At 28.6% G+C, this 13,677-nt stretch overlaps 1 protein-coding gene across 1 annotated transcript in view; it reads left to right on the top strand.

Annotated features, from left to right (window-relative positions):
* LOC111619351 (solute carrier family 12 member 6-like) overlaps positions 1 to 13,677 on the top strand; it is a 124,964-nt gene that overhangs the window by 108,907 nt on the left and 2,380 nt on the right. Inside the window, exons 18-23 of the mRNA XM_023361061.1 lie at positions 4,494 to 4,600; positions 6,301 to 6,417; positions 9,193 to 9,282; positions 9,416 to 9,507; positions 11,759 to 11,866; positions 11,946 to 12,187. Coding sequence (XP_023216829.1) covers positions 4,494 to 4,600; positions 6,301 to 6,417; positions 9,193 to 9,282; positions 9,416 to 9,507; positions 11,759 to 11,866; positions 11,946 to 12,187 — 756 coding nt within the window. The remainder of the gene's footprint in view (positions 1 to 4,493; positions 4,601 to 6,300; positions 6,418 to 9,192; positions 9,283 to 9,415; positions 9,508 to 11,758; positions 11,867 to 11,945; positions 12,188 to 13,677) is intronic.

Below are 13,677 nucleotides of genomic sequence, written 5' to 3'. Positions count from 1 at the left end.
GTATCTCGGTATACGTCTGCTTTAGAATACATCCAATTTGGAATACGTCCTGTTTGGACGAAACAAAGTTTGCTCAGTATACGACTTTTGTTCGGAATACAACTTAATTCAATTATACGTGCCATCTATAACAAGTAGCACTATCGGTGTAATAGACCATACTAGACATTTGCTGTGCCACGGTTTATAACTTTGTTAAATTTCTTCTAATTTTAATTTGTACGTAAAATTTTATTATTTTTATTAATTATGAATCACAAAAAGGCAAATGAAAAGCAACAGAAAACTAAAAAATTGACTAGAATCACAATGGAACTGAAAAAAGAGATTGTTGAGAAATATGAAGGTGGTATGTGTGTTTGAGATTTAACTGTTGCATACCGTATTCCGAGAACGACGATACCGACAGTTGTGAAAAATAAAGACATTATTATACTTCAAATAAACAACTATCCACCATAACCAGTAACCGGCGTGGAATTCTTTAAAATCAGCAAACGTTTTCGATTCCTTTCCTGGGATCTTCAGGCTTACTTTTTTTATACCTTTCGTTATAATTGGATTCTTTAATTCCAGTTATAATTAAAGAATCCAGTTATAACGAAAGGTATAAAAAAAGTAAGCCTGAAGAAGATCCCAGGAGGGGAATCGAAAACATTTGCCGATTTTAAAGAATTTTGCGCCGGTTACTGGTTATTGTGGATAGTTGTTTATATGAAGTATATACAACCCGGTGTGGTGAGAAAGCACATTAATAAAGACATTATTAAATCTGCTAATGTTACAAAAGAGGTTAAATCAATTTCTAAACAGAAATCGAAGACATTAGATCATTTTGAGAAATTGCTTTTGCTTTGGATAACTGAAAAACTGTGCTGGCGACAGTGTATCAGAAGCAATTATTTGCAAGAAAGCTAAAAAGATACATGCTGATCTCATGAAAAATCAAGCAGGAACTAGCTAGGAAAGCGCGAGGTGTTTAAAGCCAACCATTTTTTTTACATGAGAATGGATTAATCATTTTTACATTACTTCTTATGGGAAATGTTGGTTTAGTGTACATCCTATTTGGTATAAGTCCAAACACCAGGAATGGATCAAGGTCATATACCGAGGTTCCACTGTAATTGGAAACTTAAACTTTCATTAAAAAAATAATTATGTTTTGCAAATGGTACTCATTTAAATATTTAAATGAGTACTATTTAAATGTTTAAATGAGTACCATACTAAAAATATTTCTTTTTAGTATGGTACTCATTTAAACATTTCTATTGAAAATATGTGATGATTTAACAATGCAGATATTTCTTGATAATAGAGTTTGTAAATTAATATACAGTACAGTAGAATTCTGTTTATTATAATTGTTTTGCGACTTGTTTATCAATCAGTTATGATCAATATAGATGTTATGAGAGGTAAGAAAATAAGACTATAATTAGTGGAAATTCAGGTTTTATTGATTTTGACATAAAAATGATATTTTAAAACAATTACAAAAATGTATAATTAGAAGAATAAATTATTAAGTACAGTGGACCTCTGTTACTTTATAATTTTTACTTAATATTATTTAATTTTGCAGTTGTTAATAAGTCCAAAATTAAATAACATTAAGTAAAAATTATAAAATATACCTTACATAACAAATAAATTAGTTAATTGATGCAGATACCTATTCTTTTTAATAAAAGAAAGGCCACTATAGTGCTATGCATAAAAATACAGTAATAACAATTAAAATATTAACAATACAGAATAATAAATGAAATTAATAAAATAAAAATGTAAAAATTACACAAAATAAGCAATTTATTCATGATATTGTCTTGGTCTGAAAGAAACTGCTTTTCTCACCTCTGCCAAGATTTATTTTTTGATTCATTGCCAGAAGTGAGAAATTTTTAAAATCACTGTAAAATATAAAATATCCCACAAATAAGTCCTAAATCATAATTGCAAAGTTTTACCTGCTAAATTCAAAACACCCAAATTTAGGATTAATTAAAACCATAATTTAACAACACTGTAAGAAAATTATTAATCCAGTTACACCTAACATTTGCTGGTCATATTCACAGTTGTATCAAGGCATCATGCTACAGAATTTTTAATTAATGTTATATACCAGGGGTGGGCAAGCAAAAGTTCAGTGGGAGCCGAAATGTGGATTTTGCAAAATGCATGGGAGCTGCAGTTCTGTACTTTTTTTAATTCTGTATCGCAGTTCTGTACCGCAATTTTATTATATAATATAAATATAATATAAAACAAATATTGAATTTTTTTCATAAACATATTTTCACAAAATTGTGAAAATAATAAAAAGCAGAAATTAACACTTTCAGCAAGAGCCACATTTGCACATGTTTGATATATACAGTAGAGCATCAATTATCTGAATACCGATCAACCAAAACATCAGTTAACTGAAAGCATTCCAATCAGNATACTTTTATAAGATAAACTACAGATCAAATCTAACTCGATAAGAGTTAAGCAACCAGCTGTCTTTGGTATAAATTACCAACCGGGAGTCAAAAACAGTCGGTTGACAATGCTATTAATAGACGCACCAATTTATATACATATATGCAACATATATTTTCTAGCAGAGTTGCACTTCTTGATTTATTCTACTAGTTATTGGGGGAGAACTATAGAATTATTATATTATTTTCAGAACAGAATCTAAAATATCAAATACCTAGAATGAAATGGGAAGTTATGTTACAGTCCATTTAATTCTATTAAAAAATTCAAAAATATTTGAAAACTTTATTATAAATTTCAAAACACGGCGCACACAAACTGGAACTGTAAATGGCGAGACTGCCTTTTGCATAAGGTCTTTGAACAACATGACGTACGATTGTTGGAAGCCTTTTGTTGCTTGTTGTTGTTTGCTGGAAATTGCATTTAGGTGTTATTTATTAGAACATTATAAATTTCAGTCAATCATTCACTAACATTTGAAAACAAATATTTCACAAAAGAAACCATTAAATGTTTGAGTTATATAGGGTGTCTGAAAAGTTACTGGTCAGTGAGAAGTTTATAACAATGTTAAAGCTATACGTATGGCATCGCCATAAGTTGCGCATCCCATGTTTCCACTCTGCTGTATTACCACTCACTCACAGACATTCCAGTATTTGAAAGATTTCTTTGCCGATACTGAGCCATATTCCGCAGAAGATTACACAAGGTTTCTGAATCACTGCCTTGATTTTAGGGCCTCTAGGAGACACTTCTGGCATTTCCTATAGTAGAAACTGCAATATCATATGTAAAACTTAACTTTAAACCTTTTCCACTGCAAAGTAACTTTTCAGACACACCCTATACATATATAATTTTGTGATTTTGAACACCATTGCATTATTTAATTGGGCTATTGTAATGCCATAATTAATAATTAAAAACTAAGTAATTTGGTACTAGAAGTAGATTGGCAAGTGCACCACATGGTAAGCAGAGGCTGCAGGTTTAAGTCCTGCTCCAGGCTAGTTCTTTTCTTCCAAAGTGTTCTAAATTACTGTATTATAATTATTAATTTAGATAACAGATGGTGCCTAACGTCCACCTCTAGTACCAAATTACTTACATCTAATCATTAATAATAGTGGATTTATAGCCTGATTGATTATAGCAATTGTATGGTTGTGTAGTATTTAAAGAAATGAAATGTACACACAAAATAATTTTATATTAAAATAAAGTAACAATATGTAAAAAACGTTTGTCTTTCAATTCAAAATGCATATTCTTTTCAAAAATTACTACAGAGAATTTGACATTAGTTTGTCTTTAACTTTTTAATATCAAGAGTCAAAACAACAAAGATAAATGCTGACATATATAAATACATAGGTAGTAAATAAATAAGATATATATCTAATTAATATAAAATATTTAAACTTAGCTGAATTAAGCTGTAAAATGATTACTTGTCAGAATTAATAATTAATAATAAAATCAATTAAAATCCTAATTTTTAAAAAATAATTCTAATGCTTATATAAATTATAATTATTTTAAAAAATATATACTTTTACTTACTTTACTTGTTGATTAAAATTTAGATATCCTATTTTATACTTTTTAATATAAATGCTAGTTTGTGAGAGTTGATTTGTTTGTGACAGTAATAGAAATTTGATTCTAAAAATTTACAGTAACATATACATGCAATATATGATATCAAATTTCTTTTGTTATTGTGATAAACTAATAAAAACTCAGTTTTATAATTAATAAATAATATAAGAATTATTTTTAATTGTTAAAAACAATAATTCAAAAAAGTTTTCATTTAATTCCTGAATACAGTTAAATATTTCTGTTAACAGTAAAGGAGGACTTCAAAGGAGTAAAGGAGGATGTCAATAAAGATTGATTTATTTATTTTAATGAGAAATTATTTAATATATATTAGCATACATTACGATATTTAGGCATTAATTTGTGCATTATAAAATTATTTGTAGAATTCAGACAGCTGGCCTTGGTGGAATGAAACACAATACAGTAATTCTTGGTTGGCCTTATGGATGGAGACAATCACCCTACGAAAAATCTTGGAAAGTGTTTCTTGGTAAAAATTTTTTAATCTTATAATTTATAGTCACTTACTCATTTTCTAACTACTATTAAATATTCTTAAGTTTCTTCTTAAGAATATAAGTTTTATATTCTTTACTAATGCTGAGTATCCACATGAGTAATTTCACTACACCAGTCATGTAATCATGTGACTTCTGCACAGTTCATATCACCAATATCCACTACACTTCATTCTTATGCTATCTAGTAGAAAGAAGAATAAATCAAAGATAAATGACAACAACACAACCATCTTAGTGACATACTTGTTCTTTGTAGAAGTAGATTTATTATTTTAATTTTTCATATCTGTAATAAAAAAAATAGAAAGTATAATTAGATGGCCAAGTGGTTAGGATGTCAGCTTATTGCTCTGGGAAACCTGGGAATGAATTTGGAGGGTCTAAAAACCTCGAATTTTTAGGGGTGGTCTGTGTCGAATATGTCAGGCCTGTCCCCCCCACCCATTTGCCTCTTGGACATTCAGCCAGGTCCACCCATTTGTGGACCTGACTGAAACTTTAACATGCCAATAAAAAGATCTTCTTGATGTCCACAAACAAACACAGATAAAAAAAAAAGTCTTTTATCAAAAATATCAAGAAAATTGCAAACTGTTTTATTAATTTCTGTTTTTGCATCCACCTAGTTACGTTATAGAAAATGACATCAAACCATCTGATGACATGTATTCCTTACTGAATGGTTGCATCTGATTTGTGTGATGAAAAATGTTCATCCAGCTTTAGCATCTTTATTGTTTCTAATTGTGAAATTTTGACTCTCATTTTTTTATAGATCACACACACACAATGTCAAAAACATTTAAATTGCAGAACAACATTATTCATATGGATATCAAGATTAATATAACCAGCACATTATTTCTTAACTTCATTTAATGAACTAAATTAAAAAGGCATTTAATTTATTAATACACTCAGATTTTTGTATAATGAAGTTCTGTATTATGAGTTTTTTTTTGTGAAATGTTGAAAATGTCATTTTATATTTAAAAATTTTCCTATTTCAGGAAGTTTAATTTCTACGTCAAACTTTTATAAGCTGAAAGAATAAAATAAAAAAACAATTGTTTTTCATATTTGCTAAATATTTTGACTTTGTTATGAGTATCTGTACTCTCATAACAAAGTCAAAATATATCTGTATTCAAGAATAGTTTCAAATAACAATTGTTTTGATAATTCAAACCTAAGAAAACCTCCCTATGAAAGTCTTTATCATCTAAAGTTAGAATTATTCATTGAAACAAGCAACTTTTGTTAAAATATACAAGTAAAGATTACTGATTAATTTTTAATATAAATATGTAAGAGTACTTATTATTTCAATTGTAATACTTCTCAATTTCAATAGATACTATACATGAAAAAAATCAGGTCATACATAAGATTTTTTTGCTATTAATATAAATACAAGGATATTTTTGTAAGAATAAAACGTTATTCAGAACACTGTTTTCTTTTTTCACTATTGTTATTTTCTACTTAATGAATTCTCTGCCTTTCCTGGAGGTACAGTACTTTCTTCCATGGAAGTTTAACTGTGTTTAATTTTCCACCATTCAATATTTATTGACTGTGAATTTAGTAATATAAATAAAAACACAATATAAAATATATTTTATTATGTTACATATTTAAATATTAATAAATTATATTTTTTTTATAGATTCTGTAAGAGAAGTTACTGCAAGTAAAAATGCCTTATTAGTGCCTAAAGGTATTGATCAATTTCCAGAAAGCACACAGAAATTAAGTGGAAACATTGATATTTGGTGGATTGTTCATATCCTTGGGATTAAAATTAAAATAGTTTATAGTATACTTTCTATAATTTTTGTAATTTTTTGATCGTTAATAGTAAATTATTTTGAAGTCATACAATGTATGCAATACAATTATTATAATTCAAAAATCTAATAATAGCCTGTATAACAGTGAGCATTGGTTTAGATATTCTATGATAAATACACCCATTGAAAAAAAGTTACACCAAGGACACATTGAAATTGAAGGAAACCTTATCAGTGTGAACATAATGACAGTGATAATAAGTGATTACAATGTCATGGCAATTGTCCCTTTGTTGCAACACCTTGCCATGGTCAGGTCAGAATGGTCCAGATAAAGATGCCAGGCAATTCAACAAAACAGCATCCTGCTTCCCTCAGCTCAATGATGTGGCCTTTCTCAAACTTTCAGCTGTGTGGAATGGCTTTAACTGCATTGTACATGCATTCCTGGCATTCTAAGATTTCCAAACAACAGGTACACTGAAAATTCTTAACACAGTGAACCTCTCTGTGAGCCTTTTCATAGTGTTGGAGTAGTAGTTTTAAGGCATTCTGGTGATATTATCCGGTTGGACTACAATAATTTACATATTGTATAGTTGTACGCCAAGTTTTGCAGACAGTTCTATCTGGGTGTTTAGCATTTCTTTTGTCTATTAATTCATGATAATATACTCATTATCATTTGGAAAGTAACATATAATTTTTGCCATAGGACAAGGTAGCATATACTTAAGAGTTAAGTTTAGATTACATCCAAATTGTATACATTATGCATGATCAAACACAAATAAATGTAAACACAAAGCACAAAGTTTCTTTACAGTCATAATATATAATTATTTATTTTTAAAAACCATTATAATGTAAGAAATTAATCGTTTTTTTTAATTATTACATAATCCCAGTCCACAGCTAAATAAATAAAATACATATACAGTAGAGTGTTGTTTATCCAAATCAATTGGGGACTGGGGTTGTTCGGATAACTTATTTTTCAGATAACCGATTATGTACGAAAAAATTTATTAACCTAGCCCATGTTGAAATTTTTCTCCGTTCCGTGTTGCTTTGCGTTGAATTTTCGTCGATGTTAAGCCTAACATAAACTTTTTAAAATAACAATCGTGCTATTGTATCATTAAAAATTATTTATTTTTTACAAACAAAATAAATATATTGAAAAATATAAAAACCAAAAAAAAATATATACTTTAGAAGTTGATCTAGTATCAAAAACGTTCGATTCAACACCACACACAGGCCTCAGAAAAACACCACACAAAAGTGCCAGTGCTGTCAGCTAAAACACACAAACCAACAAAAAAAATATTGGAGTAGCCAAAGATATAGCCAAAGATTGCAGCGCCACAGCACTAGTGAAAATTTAAATTTGCCGACTGGAATGCTTTCGGTTAACCGATGTTTCGGATAAACGACGCTCTACTGTATCATCATTTTTAAATTGCTCCATTTTTTTGTTTTAAAACAAAATTGAACAAAAAGTACTAAAAAGGAATGGAGCTTTCATGCATAGGAGATCAGAATTAGAAATGAGGACATCACTAATTTTATAGTAACACTAGAAATTCTCCCATCAAGCATGACAGAATACTTTTTATGAGAAAGTAGAGATTGAAAAATTGAGAAGAGTAGAGATATCAAGAAATTCGAGATGTTAGTATAAACTACTTAATTTGTAGAAATATTGTCTATTGTACCATAAAGACCAACAAAAGAAAATTTCATCTGGAGTGGACAAAACTAGTAGGAGTTATAGAGAATTTGCTTACACACACACAGACAGAGATTTAGGCCTTTAAAATAATAATAAAATCTTTCTTTATAAAATTACTTTATACACTACATTCTGAGTAAACACACTATTGTCTTTTAAAAGATTTCCTTGCTGTCTTCCTTTAGTAATAGACACCTTAATATTGTTTTGATGATTAACATTGTGATCATGTTTCTGCAGCCATTTCTTAATTCCACATTGATAAAACATAGCTAAATTGTATGTACATTAGTTAGATGAGCAATAACACTTTATAAACAATGGGGTCGTTAGATTGTTACTTTCAATTGGATAATAGAATGCCATGTGGTCACCATGAAAATTTTTTTTTTAATTTGTTATAGAAGTGACATGATGAGGTTTATCTTTTTAAACTTTAAATTTAATGAAGTATGTTTAAATACACCATTTGCCAAAATATTTAAAAATGCAATTTAAGGGAAATTCCCTCGTTGAGCATGAATGTCACTGCAACATAAATGTGATCACTAATCCAAAATCGATAAAACGTTTATTCTATAGCTATATTTTCACAAAATAAGTAGCTTATACTTTCCATCAGAACATAAAACAAATAGAACTTAAAATTTCATCTGGATTGGACAAAAATTGCAGTTATAAGGAATTCACATGCGCACACGCACATAGACAACAGCTTTTATATTAGTAATTTCATGCTTTCAAAACTTAAAAAATTTTCTTTTTATCTATATGTAGTTAAAAAATATAATGTATGAGTTTAATTTTTAAGAACATTATTTTTCTTTTTATCTAAATATATTTTATACTATTATTTTAATGCATTTTATTAATCAAAATAACCAATATTATCCAAGAATTTAAACAAAATTATTTTTAATCCCTAAATATGCTTTATTCTTCAGATTGTTATTACCATCAATTTCTTGCATAATAATAATTATTAATATTAACAAACGATGAATTTAAATATTTCCTTGACTTAGCATAAATGATGGTGGACTTTTAATGTTGCTTCCATTTTTATTGAAGCAACATAAAACCTGGAAGAATTGTAAACTTCGAATTTTTACAGTGGCACGTATCCTTTCATTAAAATGTAATTTTTTGTATATTATTTTCATTTCTTTCAATTAGATTTGAATCATAAGCAGAAGTTTCAGATGTTAAAATAAAAAAAAAAAAAAAAAAACTTTGAATTAACATAATTACAGAATTGGAAGATAACAGTATTCAAATGAAGAAAGATTTGACAACATTTTTATATCATCTTAGAATTGAAGCAGATGTTGAAGTGGTTGAAATGGTATAAATTTAATTTTTAATATATTTAAATATATATTCTGTGCACAAACATACATGCAAAATGTATATTAACAATTTAGACTTAATTTACTAATTAATATTTCCTGCTCAACATATCTTAAAAATAAACTGCCAAAGTTTAACAAAAAGATTCAAATTTCTTAATGCTTATTACTATAATTTTTAATCTCAGATATTCATAAGTACCTTAAAAACAATAGGATTTTTTCATTCTCTTTTCCTGATCTTTAGGGGACCTGTCAAAAGCAGAGGACATTGAATTTTCTGAATATTTTCCACTTTTTATTTTATATAAGAAAAATATTCCAAATTTTTAATTATAATTGATGAGACTATGTCTTATTTATAAAATTATGGTGCCGTTACGGGTGCATACCTTAGCTGTATAAGGGGGACATTTCAGGAGTTGCAATTTGGCACAGAGTATTAGGTGTCCAAATCATACGCACATAAAAAAAATCAGACTTGGTTTTTGGTCCCCTGCTACCAGTCAAAATAAAATACAAAATGGCACATCTTTCTACAAACAGGCAAGAGTGCAAGATTTGTGCATTCATATATCATTGGGAAGTTGGAAATGTGAACATTGCAAATCGAATTTTGACAAATGAATCTTTGAAAAAACCCATTTACCTCTCTGGTCACTATCTGTTGACCCAAGATATCTCGTTTCAGCATCGGAATATTTTTTGAAACTACATGGCACTAGTCATTATAATTTTATATTAAAAGTAACTTCCGAAATATAAACTTTTTTTTTTTGCATTTATTTTATTTTTTTTATTTTGCACAAACAATTTCAGATGATACAATAGCCATGATTATTTTTTCAAAAATGGGAAATTTTCATTAGGCATTGACAAAAATTCAACTCGGGCAACACGCAATGGACAGAAATTTGAACATTGGATAGGTTAATTTCACCAAAAATGCCTCGTGGACGACCTCATGGTCGTGGCCAACGAAATTTGAACAATTGCATCAAGCCCCGAGTCTGAGACACAGTCTTGTCCCAAAAATCTGCCTTGCTGTTTTACTTGTTTTGAAATATTTTTTTTTTTTAAATTAATATTACATAAATTTGCTTTTATAATTAAATAACATTTGCATTAAAATGAAAACGAAAATCAGCCAAATAACAGCTACTACATTTTATGAATGTGCAAAAGTATATATGCATAAAATATTATTTGAATCTATTGTGGTATCTTCAAAGAAATACTAATAGATTTTCTTAATGAATTAAATGAAAAATTCACAATATCTAAATTATTTCTATATTGATATATAATAAATGTAATTTTAATTTTTTTTAAATTTCATTGTTAAGGCATATTTTCACCAAAGAGAGCAGTTTGATTTTACTTCGTTTGTTGATTCAATGTTTGAAAGGTCACTAACAAGATTCTGATCAGTTACAGGATTTTTATATCAATTGTAATATAGCATTATGCTTATGGGAAATTAGCAAGGACTGTGACTATTGGTTGTTATATCATGATGAGTTAGTAAATTGAAGGTCACTGTAAAGCAAGTCTATCGTATTAATGTTTTATATTCCTTTATTAGGAAACTGTATAAATATGTTGTAAATATTTATAGTTTCAAAAGAACATCTTACTTTTTGTATCATTTTATGAGTGTCTTTAATTCAGATTAAAAATAGTTCTAATTTTGTCAATAAGTATCTAGTTCTTTAAATCAACATTTGAAGTTGACTATAGTAACTTGAAACCACCAGGTAAGCAAATTAAAAGTGTACTTGCAAAGTAGCATAAGAAGATTAGGTGACATTACAAGTCATAATTAGCAATGTTACAAACCATCCCTGCTTCTGTGCTTCTAACAAGTTTTGAAACTGCAACCTTCCGTACATTGAAATGCAGAATCAATAAACTAGACAACTAGGTCGTCATTGCTTGTTATTAATGTTTACATTAGCTATGAGATTTAAATAAAGTAAAATCTGATTCCATAAAAAATTCCAAAAGAAAGGTTTGTAGAAAAAGACTTTCAGAACATTGCCTCCTCTGATAAATCTCTATAAAATAAAATAAATTTCATTAATTAAAAAGTGGCATTGGTGATTCTCAAACTTTCCATGTTAATTAAATATATTGAAAGTAATAAATCCTCAAATTCAAAAGAATGTAAAACTGAATGTAAAAGCTAAGCTAAAATACTTGTGAAAATATTACTAACACTGATTGTATTTTTCTTTAATATTTTAGATGGATAGTGACATATCAGCATATACTTATGAAAGAACTCTTATGATGGAACAACGTATCGAAATGCTGAAACATATAAGAGTAAATCGCAAGGATTCGCTAAATGTCGTTAGTATCATTATAATATTTTTTCCCATGAGATAATTTAACCATATTCATTTGTTGTCATTAATATTGCTATTATTAGCTCCAATCTATTGTCGATCATCATTTTGTTCAATCTCAAAGTCAAAGAAATCCTAAAGTGAGATTTATAGAAACACCACAAGAAGAAGAAGAAGATTTGTCGGAAGTGAGCTGTGATAAGCCTGAAGAAGAAGGAAGAAGTTCTACGGAGAGAAATTCTCCAGAAAACTCATCAAAACCAGCAGAAACTTGTGATCAGAATAATAAGGAAAAATTTGATGATGATGTGTTAAATATTAAGCCGTAAGTAGTAGTTTATTTCAAAATTTTTATTAAGTAGTTATAGTTCATATAAAGTTAAGACCTATATACAGTTACACTTGAAATATTCCATTCTGTTTAATGTTATAAACAGAGTGTAATTTGTTAATACCCTGTCAGTAAAGGGAACTGCTTAGTAATATTTAATAGCAGCAATAAAGAAAAGTTATACAATTTATAAACAAAATTAGAATTATAAACATAAAACAGTCTCTGAAATTCACTTCTGTGCAGTTACTAAATGTAAGGAAATATTGTATACATGTTAAACCACTAATTACTTCACATATTTTTATTATATGTAGAGCTAGGACGTCTAGGCACTATAAATCATGATTTTTAATGCCTAGATGTCCCGGCCATAATTATATGGTACAGTCTTCACATTTATACCAATTGCATAAAGAACTGTAAAATAAAATTATCTAAAACAAAAAATTTTTATGTCTGAATTGAGCAAAAACTCTTTTTAATGTCAAACATAGTCTTATCTCTGTATGTATATCAGGTCAGAAGTTAACTGAACTCTGTACCAGGGATTAAGCTTAGAATTATTCAACAAATCCTTATCTGTTAGAATATGTAAATTAAGAGCCTATCCAAACTTCCAGCCTTCTTCATTAGAATTAGTGTCAGCAAAATTCCAAAACTAGCAATTAGCTTTAACTTTGGTATCCAATTATTACAGACTGAATTGTTTGAGATAGAAACAAGCCAACAGCTGTATAAAATACTGTCTTGAGAATCCCTTATATTTTAAAAAACATTCATTTGTAATAAAAACAGATGTTAAAGCCAAAATCTATTATTGCCATGATATAAAGTATAACCTAGAACACTATGATCAACTCTGAAGAGGTTTTGTTAAATATTGTGTACTTTTTTCCAAAGTATACTAATAATCCAGACGAAACTGGACAAGCATAACATAACATTGCAAAGATGATATGTCTGAAGTTTTCAAATTAAGAAGTCAATTTATTTTTGACATTAATTGAATTAACCTAGTTATAGACATATATTGAAAATGTTGATATTCATAAGTTGACAAAGTAGTTTTTCAAGAAAAAAAATCACACTTAAATAATTAACTTATGAACATCACATGCAGATTTGCAGATAATTACAAATGGTTCCAAAACTATCAAGCACTTTGCAAGCACTGTCACCTGTCTTCCTCTGACAGTTGCTGCATAAGACACCTTGGCAGACAGGTCTCTTTCGGATTCCCAAAACAACATCCCTTGAGAATCTTCTTGACTTTGGGAAACACAAGTTGCCGGAAGCTAAATCTGGACTATAAGGTGGATGGATGATCAACTGCACTCCAGAGTCTCTCAACTAGTCTACAGTTCTCATTGCTGTAGGTGCAGTAAGAATCCACAAAGGTTTGTTTTAGGGCACTATTTGCAAATTGCTTGAAAGACTTGAGGAAGATAAATGGTGACATACCACTCAACATCAACTGCCTT

Source organism: Centruroides sculpturatus, unplaced genomic scaffold (genome assembly GCF_000671375.1).
Source record: "Centruroides sculpturatus isolate CEXI.00-Female unplaced genomic scaffold, Cexi_2.0 scaffold174, whole genome shotgun sequence".
NCBI lineage: Eukaryota > Metazoa > Arthropoda > Arachnida > Scorpiones > Buthidae > Centruroides > Centruroides sculpturatus.
Note: the sequence above shows the minus strand (reverse complement) of the source record. Positions and strands in the feature narration are given on the sequence as shown.